At 47.7% G+C, this 16751-nt stretch overlaps 2 protein-coding genes across 2 annotated transcripts; one reads left to right on the plus strand and one right to left on the minus strand.

Annotated features, from left to right (window-relative positions):
* The first annotated feature begins 6828 nt into the window (after positions 1-6828).
* Positions 6829-11101, plus strand: LOC124670736 (peptidyl-prolyl cis-trans isomerase CYP37, chloroplastic). The gene is made up of 12 exons (XM_047207211.1): positions 6829-7041; positions 7120-7296; positions 7382-7471; positions 7615-7710; positions 7813-7920; positions 8028-8077; positions 8991-9093; positions 9412-9465; positions 9676-9831; positions 9919-10041; positions 10538-10587; positions 10730-11101. Exons 1-12 carry the CDS (start codon positions 6844-6846, stop codon positions 10929-10931), a joined length of 1407 nt encoding a protein of 468 aa, XP_047063167.1. The 5' UTR covers positions 6829-6843; the 3' UTR covers positions 10932-11101.
* Positions 10964-12789, minus strand: LOC124672696 (caffeoylshikimate esterase; the record flags this gene model as incomplete). Its single annotated transcript, XM_047208886.1, has 2 exons — positions 10964-11144; positions 11684-12789. A coding segment is annotated over one exon (1098 nt), but the record flags the coding sequence as incomplete, so codon positions are not given.
* Between the last annotated feature and the right edge of the window lie 3962 nt (positions 12790-16751).

Here is a 16751-nt window from a genome sequence, read left to right on the forward strand (position 1 = left end):
GAAAACTCATGCTTGATGCCCTCATCATCAACAAACTCTTGCATAGTGTAGTTCTTGAACTCGGTGCCATTGTCGGTCCTAATTGCCTTGATCTCGGATTCATACATACGTTGAGCTTTCTTGGCGAAGGTGATGAACTCTCTATGGGTCTCGTCCTTAGTCTTGAGGAGAAAGACCCAAGAGTATCTTGAGTAATCATCAACAATGACAAGTCCATACTTGCTCCCACCAAGAGTATCATAATGTGATGGCCCAAAGAGATCCAAATGAAGGAGCTCCAAAGGCCTAGATGTGGAAACAATACTCTTGATGGGATGCTTCTTCTTGAGTTGCTTTCCGGCTACACATGCACTACATACACGATCTTTCTCAAAAGAAACGCCGGTTAGTCCCACAATATGCTCACCCTTTAGGAGTTGTTTAAGATTCCTCATGTTAACATGACCAAGGCGGCGATGCCACAACCAACCTTCGTCATGCTTGGCCGCCATTAGACATGTGGAGAAGGAGGGGCTCTCTTTCGAGAGGTCAACCACGTAAAGGTTGTTCTCCACAAATCCAACAAGGACCAATTTGAGATTATCACTCCTAAAGACTTGCACATAATATTTAGTGAAATATGAATTGTAACCGGCATCGGCAAGATGATATATGGAAAGTAAGTTATAGCCAAGGTGTTCAACAAGCATAACCGTCTCAAGGCACAAGTCCTTAGAGATTGCTACCTTGCCATACCCAAGTACCTTTCCCTTTGAGTTGTCACCAAAGGTAATGCTTGACTTCTTGTTGATATCTTCAATGAATTGATCAAGCACACCTTTTCCTCCGGTCATATGATTGGTGCATCCACTATCAAACACCCATTTTGGACCACCGGAGGAATACCCCTACAAAATCAAGTAGAGGATTTAGGAACCCATCGATTAATGGGTTCCTTTGCAATGGCAACAATATCTTTTGGTACCCAAATTGAGTACCCTCTATAAGCATAGCCATTAGGAGGGCCAACATAGTTAGCATAAACATCACCATAATAATCAACAAATAATGCATAGTGATTGTTTGGCCCCGTGCGGTCACCACTAGTGGCTTTGCCCCTTGAGGCTTTGTCATTATTAGTGACCTTCTTGTTCTTATCTTGAGCGGGTTTCTCCTTGTTGTAGTTCTTCTTCTTGTGAGACTTGGGAACGTATCCAAGTCCAAACTTTTGATGGTTTGACCTTTGCTTACTCAAGAGGTCATCCAATCCCATCTTGTTCTTGGCGGTGGTGAACTTTGCAAGTTCCTTTGTTAACCTAACATTTTCCTCAAGAATAGATGCATGCTCACAAGAGGATTCATTAGGATGATAGTCGAGACCATATTTAGTCACCAAGGATTCGAGATATGCATTGGTCTCAATATGCAAAGAGAGTTCCTCTTGTAAACGAACATGTTCCTCAACAAGCTTAGCATGCTCACTAGTAAAAGATGTAGGGGAACTAGCATGCTTTTCAACAACAATGGGATCCTTTATTGATTCAAGTGCTTTCATGTAGGTTTCTTGGAGTAGGTCATGGTTCTCTCCAAGTTTCTTGAGCTCATCCTTTACAAGCTTGTTAGCTCTTTCAAGGTGGTCAAGATCCCTAGTGAGAGAAGCATGAGCAACTTCAAGTTCCTCCTTTGAGGAATGGAGCACTTGAGTCAAAGATTGAGCCCTATCAATAGTTTCTAGGTCCTTAATTTTATCAAGTTCATAGGTTTCAATTTGTTGCTTAAGGCCTTGAGATATGCACCTTTCGGTTTTTAGCTCTTGTCTTAGGAGATTGAATCTCCGTTCCTTTTCATCCAATTGATATTCTAATTCCTCAATGGACTCATCCTTTTCTTTGAGAGAGTCCATCAAGAAATCAAACTTGACAAGAGCTTTACCACGAAGGGTGCATCTAACATTGTAAAGTTCCTTAAGCACAGTTAGTTCATCTTGATTTTCATTTTCATCATCAAGAACACTAGATAGGGAAGGTGGAGGTTCCATTACCTTGGTTTCCCTTGCCATAAGACAAGCGCCAACGATTGTAGAGGGGGAAGAGTCATCGGAGTCATCCTCTTGAGTGATTCTTGCCATGAAGGAGGAACCAACATCATTCTCCGTGGAGTAGTCCTTGGAGTAGTCATATGTGAAGAGTGACCCGGGCTCGGAGTAAGCCAAACCGGCCACCCCGGCCACCTTCTCCTCATCTTCTTCTTCATCATCGGACAAGTACTCGGCTCCAACAAAGGCTCTTCCCTTGTTCTTCTTGAATCGATCGTTGATTGGGTTTGGCTTCAATCTTGGCTTGACCCCTTTGATGAATCTTGGCTTGTCTACCCTTTTCTCATAAGGGCACTCATTTGCAAAGTGGCTATCTTCATCACAATTGTAGCAAGTTCTCTTCTTCTTCTTGTCATTGAGGAGCGTAGGCAACTTTCCCTTGTACTTCTTGGCAAAGAAGGCAAAGTCAGTGACGATGTCACTAGTTGAAGTCATCTCCTCATCTTCTTCAATTTCATATTCTTCTTCTCCTCCATGGTCAGCTCTAGCCTTGAGAGCAAGGTTGTGTGACGCTTCATGGTTGTGGTGAGGCTTCATCAACACGGTTCATTGCCTTGAGCCTCTTTCCGGCTTTGGCCATGTTTTCATTGGCGGCCACATAGGAGACTAGATCATCGGAGTTGAGATCGGCACTCTTGGTCATGATTTGCAAGTTGAGTCCAAGGTTGGTGTCTTCTTGTTTGACGGCAATCATAGCAATGACCTTGGATTTTATGAAGGCTTCGTTCATCTCGAATCCGGCATTGTACTTCTCGACGACCAAGTCCCTTGACCCTAACTTTCGCAGCACCAAGCCTAGCATAGGCATCGGATACGAATTCTCCATCTCGAATCATGAACTCGGTAGGCCTCTTACTTTGCGGTCTCATAGAGAGATGATTGGATCAAATCGGTTCCCTCTTGGAGTACTACGATCCGATCCCACAACTCTTTAGCGGAGACAATGTCATCGACTTGATCTAGAAGCTTGCGGTTGATGCCACTTCTAATCTTGTCACGTGCGGATGCATTGAGTTGACGGTTGTAGAACTCGGTGGAGGTCAACCGAGTAGGATCTTGTGGCTCCCGATGTCCATGAACAATGAGTTCCCATAGCTCCACACTGCAGCATCGCGAATATGAGATTCCATAGCAGATTTCCAATGTGGAAAGTGAGTTCCATCGTAATGGGGAACGGTCCCACTATGGTTTATATGAGGCATGGGTGAAGTGTTTCGGGATAGTCATGGTTAACATCATGGTAGGATTCTTTAGAGGCCGAAGCCCCACTAAGAGTTCCACCCGCAGTTAGGTTCTTAAGCATGGCGATCATTTCGTCATTTGGTTTTGTAGCTCATCCTCCTTTTTCTTCTTCTCGGCATCATATGCCAAGAGTCTCGATTTCATCTCTTTAACCGAAAGGTTAGAGTCGTCATCCAGACCCTCGAAGAGTTTATCCATCTCACTCTTAAGGCGGTGAAGCCCTTAATAAGAGTCCAGGCTCTGATACCAATTGAAAGTATAGAGATGGTAAACCTAGAGGGGGGGGGTGAATAGGTTTCTACAAATTTTAATTCTTTCTTTGCAATATTAGGCTTTGCGGAATATAAAGATGAGCCTAATGCAAACTAGGTGAAGCAACCTATATGAGGATACAACTAACTCAAGCACGAAGGCTCTCACGAGTGATTAAATCACAAGTAAGGAGTTCGGTTAGAGATAACCGATAGCACGTGGAGACGAGGATGTATTCCCGTGTTCCCTTGCTTTGCAACAAGGTACGTCACGTTTGGAGGAGTGGAGGTCCCACGAAGGATTCCCGCGCCACGAAGGCTCACCCTATTCTCCGGAGCCTATCCCACGAAGGAATAGCTCACTCACTTGTGGTAGACTTTGAGGTAGCCTCCAAACCTTCACAATCTTGCCCGGAGCAAATCCACAGCCCGGATGCTTCCGGACTCCTCTTGCCCACCTAGGGTTTCCAAGGAACCCTATGAAGCAAGCTTCTCAATGAATACAAGGGGGAATGAGATTTGGCTTGGTAGAACGGTAGATCGGGTCCTCCTCTAGTGATTCCCCGGAGGGATTTGAGTTTGGGTGGAGGAGGAGGGAGATCTGAGGCTTTTGGTGTTTCTAGCAATGGAGTAAGAGAGAGAGAGCTCAAGAACAGCTTATAGTATGTTGCCTAACCCTTCCAAGGTAGAAGAAGGGGTATTTATAGTGTTCTTCAAAAACTGGCCGTTGGTCACTTGCCACATCAGCAGATTCGTCGAGAAACCCGGTCGACCGGATTTGGCACCGGACAGGCCGGTCCACGCCCGGTCGGACCGGGCCACGGACCGGGCCGGCCGGATTCCAACCGGAGCTGGGACCGGGTCTTGACCGGCAGAGCTTCGAGCTTACTGGATGGCGCCCGGATGTCACAGGCGCAAAGCCCGGTGGCTGACCGGGCCGCTCGGTCTGGCGCCCGGTCAGACCGGGCCATGGACCGGAGCGGCCGGTCCGAAACCGGGCTGGTGACCGGACGCAGACCGGAGGGCTCGCCTTCTTTACTGGACATTGCCCGGATGGCACCGGTTGAGGATCCGGTCGGCGACCAGGCTGTCCGGTGCCAGGGCCGGTCCGACCGGATCTGGGACCGGCCAGGCTCTGAAACTCTTGCTGATTTTTCGTCGAATTGGGGGGGTCTCCCGTTGCCTTTTTGTTCCATTGCTACACCATCATACCTCTTTGGCTAATACCTGAAAGTCATCTTGTAGGCATGTATTAGTCCAAATACTCTAGCACGGTGTCATAGATACCAAAATAATGGATAAGGGTAAAATACCCTTACAGGGCTAACTACATACTACCTCCGTTTCAAGGAATAAGGCGCATGTGCATTTTAAGACAAACTTTGATAATAAAAATTGAGCAACAAAATGTTGATTACGTTGTATGTAATTGGAATCGTTGAATTCGTATTGAAAAACACTTTTTAATGGCACAAATTTCATACAATCAATTTTTATCTATTTAAAATAATTCTTGGTCAAACAAAAAATACGTACCTTATTCCATGAAACGGAGGTAGTATTGACTATGCATGGTCGATCACAATGGCTAAACGACAAGTAATAGGATTAGAGATGTGGCCACCTTTTCCTTTTTTCGCTTACAGTAACCGTTGATCTTCCTCTCCCCATCGCCACGATGATAATTTGTAAATAGCACGTTTCATACTTGCTTGAGGCCTAACTAGGTCACAAGGTGCAAACATCTAGTGTTAGATGGATTGGTATCGTTTAATCTCAGTCATTTTTGTGTTTCATTTAAGAAAACGTTTCAGCCATGGGAGTCTATGGAAGAACAAGCCATGTTTAGCAGTTTAGGTCACCTGCATGAGTCATAGGATTGGAGTATATGTTTCTTACTTAGAGCATCCCTCAACCATGCCTCGCTTGAATGCTCGATTCGATCTTACGTTGAGCCATGATCTAAGAGGCGCAAGGGGACACAAAGGTGGCAGGTGTGAGAGCATTCCTCTCATTATCTCTCACCCCTCACTCCAAACTCCGTGAACTGGCCATCATGCCTACTGGAAGGTAGTCACTCTCAACATTTCCAACTCTTCAAGGCGACTGCTCATCTTTTAGATGTCCGATGTATGTCATCCTACACTCATTTATATAAGCCGACATACTCAGATTGTGATTCAGGTTTGAGGTTTCTAAAACCCGCGTGTTGAGGTTAGTGTTTTCACCAAAATCCATCTTGCATGTATATTGCGCTTAGGGATATGGAACAAACGATTTTAATGATTTTTTTTTACTTTGAACTAGACCGAAATGCAGGTTCCACATCACACCCATCACAGTAAATAAATTCCACCAAAATTCTTTTACAACACTTGTCAAGGATACGATGTCACTAGATAGAGAGAAATAGATAGACCATAGAAAAGACTGACTTTTATTTCTTGTTTAGGCAACTCTCGAGGTCTGTTGCTAAGATGATGGTTAAAGTGCGTCGAGTACCCATGTGTCATGTGTGATTTTGATAATGAATGACAATCACAACATGAACATGATCTAGACAGGTATTGGGTTGATCCCGAGCTCTAACCCAATCTATGGTAACCCCCTTTAGCTAATCCCATCTAATCCATGTCTTCGAGTTCATTTAGTCCTCTTCTCTGCATGGTTAAGAACGCTAAGGGCTAAGGAAGATGAATGGAGCATGTGGGGATTAATTTTTTCTAGGCTGAGTTGTACAAGGGATGAGACTGGTTGGGCAAATAATACCGTTCGAAGGTAAACGAAGATCGGGTATTGGTTTTGGTCGTTCGCGCGGCTTGGTTGTCAGCACGTGTGGGGCGTGACCTTGGGGTAGCTACGCTGTGCAGGTTTTCACTTTTCAGACGGTTTTCCTTATAAATTATCCAACTTATTTTTTGACTTAATCAATGAAAAAACCATTGACTAGGTTTGAAAAAAAAAGTAAACGAGGATCACGATTTCATTGGTGGAAAATATAGCAAGTCGGGCTGGGCATCTAGGAACGGGCCACAATCCGTATCAATCCATACCTCACATGTTTGAACGAACGAGGCCTAACCAGATTGCCGGATTACGGCCCAATGCGAGCCCAATCTGTCCGGACTTCGAAACTGGATTGCAGGTCACTGGCTGGGGTTAGACGGCGACCACGACGACGGCGACGGCAGCGACGGCACCACCCTTCCATTTCTTTCGACCCGAAATCCCTTCTCGAAGACCCCCCACCCATTCCCTTCCCAGCCCCCGGACGCCATGGCGTCGCGAGTGGTAACGACGGTGCTCGCCGGAGCCCTCCCCGCACACCCGCGCGCTCCCCTGGCCGCGGCCGGCGGCAGCAAGTTCGTCGAGTGGACCAACCGCCCGAGCCGCCACCGCGGCATTCGCTGCGGCGTCGCCCGTGTCTCCCGCAGCCGCCCGCACTACCCCTCCTCCCCCGCCTGGACGGCTGAGGTAGCTGCAACTATACCCAAAACCAAGTCTTCCGATGTCCCCGGAAGCTTTAATCTCCACGTGGATGGTCTGGTTCAGGACGGCGTTCTCGAGCTGCTCAAAACCGCGGTCGCTGCGCTCGCCATCATCGCCCAGATTTCCGTGGCGCTGCCGGCGAATGCGATCCTCTACTCGCCGGACACGAACGTGCCGAGAACCGGGGAGCTCGCGCTGCGGAGGGCCATCCCGGCGAACCCAAGCATGAAGACCATACAGGTAAACGTGCATCAGGACCGCCCTCGTGCTTAGCATGTCGTGCGATTGGGCGTTGCCTCTCAGGTTCTGTGCCCACATTTGCCAGGAATCGCTGGAGGACATCTCGTACTTGCTGAGGATACCGCAGAGGAAGCCGTACGGCTCCATGGAGGGGGATGTCAAGAAGGCCATGAAAGTAAATTGTCTCCCCTTAGCTCATCTTGAGAACTATTCAGATTGGTGCTGTCATACGCTTCTTCATTTCGCTGTAACCTTCTTACTGAACTAGCTGAGTTCATCATCCCGAATCCTGATACATAGAACTGGCTCTGGATGCAGATAGCATTAGACAACAAGGATGCAATGTTGGGAAGCATGCCTGCAGAACTCAAGGAAAAGGGCTCCGAGCTGTACACTTCCTTGCTCGAAGGGAAGGTAAGTAAACTGTGCTAAGAGTGCGAAAATTCAGGTCGTGAAACAGAAGTAAATCGTGCTAATTGGACTATATGGTAGTGAGTTGCTTCAGCATGTTTGCAGGGTGGTTTACAATCTCTCTTGAACTATATCAAAGACAAGGACAATGACAGACTTTCAGTAGCCCTTGCTTCTTCTCTTGATACTATTGCTGAATTGGAGCTGTTGCAGGTAAGTCTGGTGAACTAACTGAACAATTGTTTTCAAAATATTCAGAGCAGACTAATTCTGTTACGGTGAAGGTTGGATTACTTAAAGCAGGTTCTTTCTTTCAACAGGCACCGGGCTTATCCTTTCTCTTACCTAAACAGTATTTGGATTATCCAAGGTGAATTTCTATTGACGTCTGTAGTATCCAAATGCATTTCCTGTCATTCCCGGAACCAATTATGTTTACATGTTTTCGCATTTCATTTGATAATCGCCACCAACTCTAGATCATAAAATTGTTGTGAGGGTGAAACAGCTGTAGATTGAAGCTGACACAGAACTGTATTGTTCTTCTTTTTTTTCGAAATGGGAGCATCGCCCTAGCCTCTGCATCAAAGTGATGCACACAGCTGTTTTTTATTAACCAAGTTCGAAGTATCAAAGTTTTACAACTCACTTATCAACTAAAGTTGCAGCATAAATCAGCCACTTATAACCATGTAGTTGTTACTTCCGTTCATGACAAGAACAAGTTAGACACTACTCTGCTTGATCTACTTGATGATGGTAGTAATCAGGATTCTGGGCTACTCTTAGTAATCATCCCAAATTCATACATGTTTCTTGGAAAACAGACATTTAATTTTATTTTATCGCTGAATATTCACTAAATAAGTTACCAGTTATCAGTATCTGAACGCTGATTGGTTACTGCTTCTGATGTCTTGCGTATATTTCAGAACATTCAGACACAAATGAATTAATAGTTAATTTGGCACATGTCCATTCAATTACTTTATTTTATAAGTGTGAAAAGCTAAAAGAAAAACACCTCATTCTATATAATAGTGTCAAATAACTAAATTCTAAGTTGTGGTTAGCATTCAGCAGTCAGAACATCGCATTCTTTGACAATTTCTGAGAATCTATACGACATATGCAGATTAGTAACAACGGATTCTGCAAGTGTAACGGTGGATTTCCTTTTCCATTAATCAGGGCCTGGGACACTTATAATTGTTTGTTCTTCGTCTGATCTATAACAAAAGATTTATTTTGAATTTGATTAAAACGTCGTTTGCCATTAATAGACTAACAGGAAGAGGAGTTGTTGAATTCACAGTTGAGAAAGGTGATGGTTCAACATTCGTTCCAACTGCTGGTGGTGAACCCAAAAGGGTTGCTACAATTCAGGTAGCTGTTTGCCAGATTAAGATATCTTAAAGAGTTGAGTCAACATTCTTGCTACCTCATCAATATATATGTCTGGCCAAGATAAGAGCACACCTCTCCTTTTCCTCTTCATTGTCGATTTCTACAATCATTTTGGAAGTTTTTCAGTGGCCATCTAATAGCCAGGCATCCCGGACTGGCACACGTTCGACAATGATATAGCCTTACTTGCATCCCTTGTCACTCCATGATTTGCATTATTACTGTTGTCCTCAGCATAGTTCGCGTAAAAAATGATAGATTTATGTGGTAGTTATTGATTTTTTTTACTGCATGCAGGTTGTGGTTGATGGGTATTCTGCCCCACTGACTGCTGGGAACTTTGCGAAATTGGTAAGGTAGCTTAACTCTGACCCCGTCTCATTATTTTCTGCCTGGTGAAATCTATAAAATGTACTGTACTAATAAACAGCACCCAGACAATTGCCTCTATTGAAGAGGCTTCTACTAAATCTTCAATTTAACATATGCATTTTGCTGTAGTGTGTGATTTCTCTTAAAATTACTTGCTTTGACGGCTCAGTGAAGTAAAATTTGCTCCAGGTTTTGGAGGGGGCATATGACGGGGTAACACTGAAATCTGCAAACCAGGCAGTCATTGCAGATAGTGAGTCTGGGAAGAAAGGGTATACTATTCCACTAGAGGTCATGCCTGCTGGACAATTTGAACCATTGTACAGAAGTCCGTTAAGTATTCAGGTGACTCACAGTACTTCAACAAGTGAAACAGATCTGAGCTCATGCTCTCTATACCATGACTCATTTCATTTGCTGCTTCTAATTCAGGATGGAGAATTGCCAGTCCTTCCTATGTCTGTATATGGCTCCGTTGCCATGGCACATAGTGAGGATTCAGAGGAATACTCATCACCAACCCAGTTCTTCTTCTACCTCTATGATAAGAGAAATGTGAGTAAAAGGCCAAATCTTTAGAATCTACCACCATAAACAATGAATAGACACAATCGACCAATTATATATTTATTGTCCACATTTTATAAATCAGATTGGGTAATTATATATAACTCAAGAATGCACTAAGGTTCTCCTCCTTTTGTGAACCATATTTACTATCTTAGGGCTCCTTTGTGCCCTGTATGAAAATCAATACAATTCTTGAATACTAGCTAAAAATGTCTATGCAAATACAGCACTAATACAAAAGGTATGAGGCTCAATCTCCTCTACCATATACTGAGGGACTACTGAGCTGTCTTAAGTATATGTCACTGAAGAATGTACTAAGTTTCTTCTCCTTTTGTGAGCTGTATTTACTATCTTAGGACTCCTTTGTGTCCTGTATGTCTCCTCTACTATAATACTTAGGGATTACCATGCTGTCTAGGAGGAGATGCATCAATTTTGTAAATAGTATACTGTGTGACAATTTCATTATTGTTTGCAGTCTGGTTTAGGAGGAATATCCTTTGATGAAGGCCAATTTTCAGTTTTCGGGTAAGTATAGTGGCTTAATATAACACGGCTGTGACAACTGGATAGCAAAAATGATCAGATTTTATTGTCCCAAAAAAGAAATGATCTCTCACTTTGGATTTTTGTTTAAGAAGAATTTTTGTTTTGAAACAAACATGTGCAGGTATGCCACCACAGACGGAAGAGATGTTCTTTCACAGATCAAGACTGGGGATAAAATTCGTTCCGCCAAGCTGGTACAGGGCAGAGAACGCCTTGTGCTGCCAGCGGCAGCTTCAGCGCCGGCTCCAGAAGATCCAGCGCCGGCTCCAGAAGATCCAGCGCCTGCTCCAGCAGTTCCAGCGCTTGCTCCGGCAGAGGGTTGACACAATCATGTACAATCGGCCCGAAACGGTCCAAACATATACAGCATTCTTTCATTGACCAGGAGACAAACCATTTTGTATACGAGAGCAAGTAAACTTGACCAAAGACAGTTTATCAAATGGAGTATATATATAGTAGAAGAATCATCGTACACTTAAGATGAAAACAATTTTGGTGTGTTGGTACCACAATCTCAAAAGTAGAATGCTATCGAGCGCTGCTATACATACGATAAATTTCATCCGATAACTGTACGATACTACTACTCCTCACTGACACAACTCTTCTCTGACTCTGCCTAGTGCCTAACTGCCTACCCAAAAAAAACCACAGAGCAGCAGAGATGTAACCGTATGAGGCTGTGCTCGTTGTACTCGGGGCAAAGCCATGGGCAAAGCCTGAAGCTCTCCTCCAGGAACACCTTGCAGCTGCCGGAACACTCCTTGCACGGCACGAAACACACGCCGCTGCAACCAAAGCACCCTACCAGCCGCGGTGACGCCTTTGCTGCGGAGGAGCTCACGCCCAACGGCGCTGCATGGGTGCTCGCCATCGACAAACGCCTGTGGCAGTCTGCCCGAGCGACGCATGGAGCTCATCCTTGAACCCGTCATGCAGCGACTTGATGGCCCCGCAGTCCTCGAACGTCCTCTGATGACGCGAAGGCTGGTGAGGTACAAACTGGCAGAAGGAAGCGTCGTACCTTTATCGGACGAAAAAGATCGTGTGTGAAGCAATTCCGAATGCTATCCTATGGTGTCAGGAAGTCGCCGCCGGCGTGCATCTGTCGTTGAGCCAGGCTATGATGTCGCCGCGGACGCGGTTGATGTTCTCCTCGGGCTCCCCGAAGAGCATGGAGTGGAGCATCCCGTCGTACATCTTGATGGTCTTGTCCTTGCTGGCCGCGGCCTCGTAGAGCGCTTGGCTGACGGCGGGGTCGGTGACCTCGTCGGCGCTGCCGTGCACGACGAGGAAGGGGACGGTGACCTCGCCGAGGCGCGCGGCGAGCTCGTCGGTGGCGCGGAGCAGCTCGACGACGGTGCCGAGCCTGGGCCGGCCGTTGTAGCGCATGGGGTTGCGCGCGGAGATGAGTCGCTTGGCGGGCACCTTGACGGACTTCTCGATGAGGTCGGCGGTGGGCACGATGGGGAGCGTGGGCGCGAACCGCGCGACGAAGGTGAGGATCTCGGGCACCGGCCAGGGCGGGCGGATCCGGTCGGAGATCCGGCACATGGGCGCGACCAGCACGGCCCCCGCCCACTCCCCCGGCGGCGTGCGGAGGTGGATGAGCAGGCAGATGGCCCCGCCCATGGACTCCCCGAAGAGGAAGCAGGGCAGCCCGGCGTGCTCGTCCCGCCGCCTGACGGAGCGGAAGAAGGCGAGGAGGTCGGCCACCGCGGGGTCGAGCCTGGGCACGAAGGCGCGGAGGCCGTGCGAGCGGCCGTGGCCGGGCAGGTCGGCGGCGAAGCAGGCGAAGCCGGAGCGCGCCAGGAAGACGGCCGTGGACTGGAACGTCCAGCTGATGTCGTTGCCGTAGCCGTGGACCATGAACACGAGCGCCCTCGGCCGCGTGCCCCCCGCCGGCCGCCACGCGCGCGTGAAGAGGCGGCGCGCGCCCGCGCCGTCGTCCGGCGCGGTGAAGTAGGACGACTCGCCCTCCGCGCCGTGCGCCGCGTAGTAGTCCGACTCCGTGGCCGGGTGGTCGCCCCAGAAGTTGACGGGCGCCGGCACGTCTTCCTGCGTCATGGTGGGAGGCGCTGGGCAGCGGTCGTGGATGGATGGGGGAAGGGGGAAGTGGTGCCGGCGAGTGGTGGGGGAGTCGTTGCTTACAGTTGCGTAGCGGACGGGGAGGCCGTTTCACTGACGCTCGCGTTCGGGCTTGCGAGGATTGGGTTAAATTTCAGGGGTAGGTAGAACTGTTCCTGCCGTCTGTACGAAATGCTCCGGTGCAAATACAACCCGTGTACCGTAGAAATGACCAAAACAAAAGAAATGGAAAAATTGGACCCAAGACACTGTTCATGCGCGGACACGCCCAGCTACCCAGGCGAACTAATCATTTAGCGGGAGGCGACGGTCACGTCGACAGCGAGACGCTACCCCGGCGAATTAATCTTTTAGCGGGAGGCGACGTTCACGTCGACAGCGAGACGCCTGTGGTAACTTCGTGAATTTCAAAATCCAATCCGCCGGCTTAGTCTTTCGGAGATACTCATAGGGGTAGGGTGTACGTGTGTGCGTTCATAGGGGTGAGTGTATGCGCGTGTATGCGAGTGCCTACGTTTGTATTGTGTTTCTCATTAAAAAAGTGTCTGACTACCATATATAACATATATTAGGGCATCTCCAACGGGACGACGCAGACGGACGCGCGATCCGGAAATGCGCCTGCACCCTACTCCAGCGGTGTGACACATAGTATTCGGGTCGTCCGCGGAGACGCAAACGCGACGCAAAAGTGCGGCACGTTTGCGTCTCCGCGGACGCTACGCGGTCGCGCCGAGCATCCGCTCGCTTCTCCCACGGGCCCGCCTGGCAACGACACTGGCTCGAGCCGGCGCGAATTAAGCACAACAACTGCCGGGGAGGGCAACCACCGGAATGGCAACCGCGTCGATCGAAGCGTGAACCACCGGAATGGAGCGCCGAACCGTCACGAAAGAGCAACCGCAACCCTCTTATTTATACGCGCTGCCATTAATCCCCGCTCAATAAGACCCCTGCGCTAATTAATCTCCAACCGGCATGTCATTCATCTTCATCTCCAACCGGCGTGCCACCTGCGCCAAGCCATGAGAAACCTATCGTTGCCATCGGACACCGACAGCGAGGGGAAGCCGCCGGGATGGCGGCATTGGTGGGATAGAGCTGCCACACCGAGTAGCTCTAGCTCCCCGCCAACGGAGGGCAAGGAGGAGGGGGAGGCCGTCGTAGAGGAGGGGGACGCCATTGGCCACGATGGCCAGGATGAGGAGGAGGAGAAGAAGAAGATGCAAGGTGGGCATGGTTGGAGGCGGCTGAGGACGCGGCGGCGGCACGGAAGGAGGCAAGGGCCCGAGCGCGGGCGCAGGTGCAGGCGGAGGTTCATTCATACGTTGCAAACGTATCTATAATTTTTGATGCTCCATGCTTGTTTTACACCAATTGCTATATGTTTTGTTTACATTTCGTGGTATTTTTATGCATTTTCTGGAACTAACATATTAACAAGATGCCACAGTGCCAGTTCCTGTTTTCTGCTGTTTTTGTATTTCAGAAAATTTGTAACGGAAATATTCTTGGAATTGGACGAAACAAAAGCCAAACCTCCTATTTTTCCCGACACGAAGATGGAGTCCAAAGCAGAGACGGAGGAGGCACCGAGGTGGCCACACCATGCCATGGCGCGGGCCCACCTCTGGCCACGCATCGCTATGGTGTGGGCCCCCCGGTGCCCACCGACATCGCCCTTTTGCCTATATATTGCTCCCGACGCGAAAACCCTAGGGGAATCAGTCTCCATCCACGAATAGTTCCGTAGCTCCGCCGCCATCGAAGACAAATTTCGGGGGATAGAAGTCTCTGTTCCGGCACCCTGTCGGGACAGGGAATTTCCCCTAGAGCCATCTCCATGGACTCCACCGCCATCTTCATCGTTGTTGTTGACTCCCATGATGAGGAGGGAGTAGTTCTCCCCCGAGGCTGGGGGCTTTACCTGTAGCTATGTGGTCAATCTCTCTCTCCCATGGTGTGATCTTTATGTGATCATGAGCTTTGTAATCTAGTTGAATAAGTAGATGTTACTCTTCATCTATTATGCTACTCATGTGGTTTTATTATTGCGATCTCCGGAAACACCTTGCCCCACGGTGTGAAGGTGACAATGTGCGCATCGTGTGTCTCTTAGGCTAAAGATTATATAAATACTTATCATGAGTTATAATTTGAGTTGGATGTCTCTATGAAATTGTGATGTTTGTTAGTACTATCTTTGGATGCTCAAATTGACAGAGTGGGGTGTCCCTAGGTTTGGAACGCGAACTTTAAAGAGTGCTTTTGCAGCCCTACGCGGTGAATTGGTGTTCGTTATCCAACCGGAGAGTGGTTCAGAGTAGCATAGTTAAGAGATGATATTTATGTATTCAATTATGATATCATTGTTGAGAGTGTCCACTGGTGAAAGTAAGATCCCTAGACCTTGTTTCTAAGCATTGAAACACCGTTTACAACCAGTTCCGCTACATGTTTGCTTGCTGCCATTTTTATTTCAGATTGCAATTACCACATAATCATCCATATTACATGTATTTCACTATCTCTTCACCGAACTAGTGCGCCTATACACCTAACAAGTGTATTGGGTGTGTTGGGGACACAAGAGACTTCTTGTATCTTAATTGCAGAGTTGCTTGAGAGGGATATATTTGACCTCTACCTCCCTAAGTTTGATAAATCTTGCGCGTGAAGAGGCGGCGCGTGCCCACGCAGTCGTCCGACGCGGTGAAGTAGGACGACTCGCCCTCCGCGCCCTGGGCCGCGTAGAACTCCGCCTCCGTGGCTGGGTGCTCGCCCCAGAAGTTCACCGGCGCCTGCACGTCTTCCTGCGTCATGGTGGGAGGCGCTAGGAAGATGCCTTGTTGGGATGGATGGGGGAAGGGGGAAGTGGTGCCGGCGAGTGGTGGGGGAGTCGTTGCTTCCAGTTGCGTAGCGGACGGGAAGGCCGTTTCACTCACGCTCATGTTCGGGCTACGGGGATTAGGGGGCGCAGCTAACCATCACCCCTTAGCGATGGTTTATAACCATCGCTAAGGGAACCCGTTAATGGGCCTGGCCCATTAGTTCAAAAATTTGAAATTATCTCATATTCGAAAATTGCTTAGATTTTAAATTTGCCCAGATTCGGAATTTGCTTAGATTTAAAAATTGCCCAGATTCGAAATTTGCTCAGATTTGAAATTTTCTAAGATTAAAAATTTGCTTACTTTGAAAATTTGTTCGAATTTGAAATTTGCTTAACTTTAAATTTTGCTCCACTTAAAAATTTGTTAAAAAATAAAAAATCGAAGAAAAACGAAACCCAAAAAAAATCCAGAAAAAAACTCGACAAAAACCGGAAAACCCATGGCCTACAGACTCCCTGCATGTTAATGGGCCGCGGCCCAAAAACTCCCCGCGGGTGAAACCACGCGGGCGATGGTTGGTAACCATCACACGCGGGTGATGAATAGGAATTCCCGGGATTAGGTTAGTTTCGAAGGTAGGTGACTGTTCGTGCCGATGGGCCACCGGCCCGTGAATGCTTTGGTGCAAATACAACCGGTGTACTGTATGATGGCCTTAGTTTTGTTACTTCAGTGTATTGTATGGAGTACATTTTTTTTGGAAACAATAAGTTTGTTATGCAGCGGCCCGATGCAAAACCAACATTAAAATTAAAAATGTTAATTTTGGTACCTTTAGGTTGTGCCGTGGACACTAAAATGGATGCGCGGTCTCCCTTATCTGTTTGGGTCGGGGCTGCCCAGTGGCCCGATGCAGTTTTCTTTTAAAACTTGTCTTTTATAAAACAAATTTAATTTGCATAGTTCAATAAAGTGTAAAACATAAGAAACATTAAAACGGGCCTCCAAGTCCTCCAAACCCTAGCCTAGGCATCGACGACTACTACTTGTCCTCGTTCTTGGTCAGGTCGATGAGCTTCGGCGTTGGCCATGACCAGTTGGGCACCTCATTCTTTTAGTAGGAGGGGGAGCGAACCACGCCGGCATAGGCCACTGGTTGACGAAGGATCACCTCGGCAATGCCTACGTATTGTAGACTTGGGTTTCGGGAGAGAGCGG

This window comes from Lolium rigidum, chromosome 7, assembly GCF_022539505.1.
Source record: "Lolium rigidum isolate FL_2022 chromosome 7, APGP_CSIRO_Lrig_0.1, whole genome shotgun sequence".
In the NCBI taxonomy this organism is placed as follows: Eukaryota; Viridiplantae; Streptophyta; class Magnoliopsida; order Poales; family Poaceae; genus Lolium; species Lolium rigidum.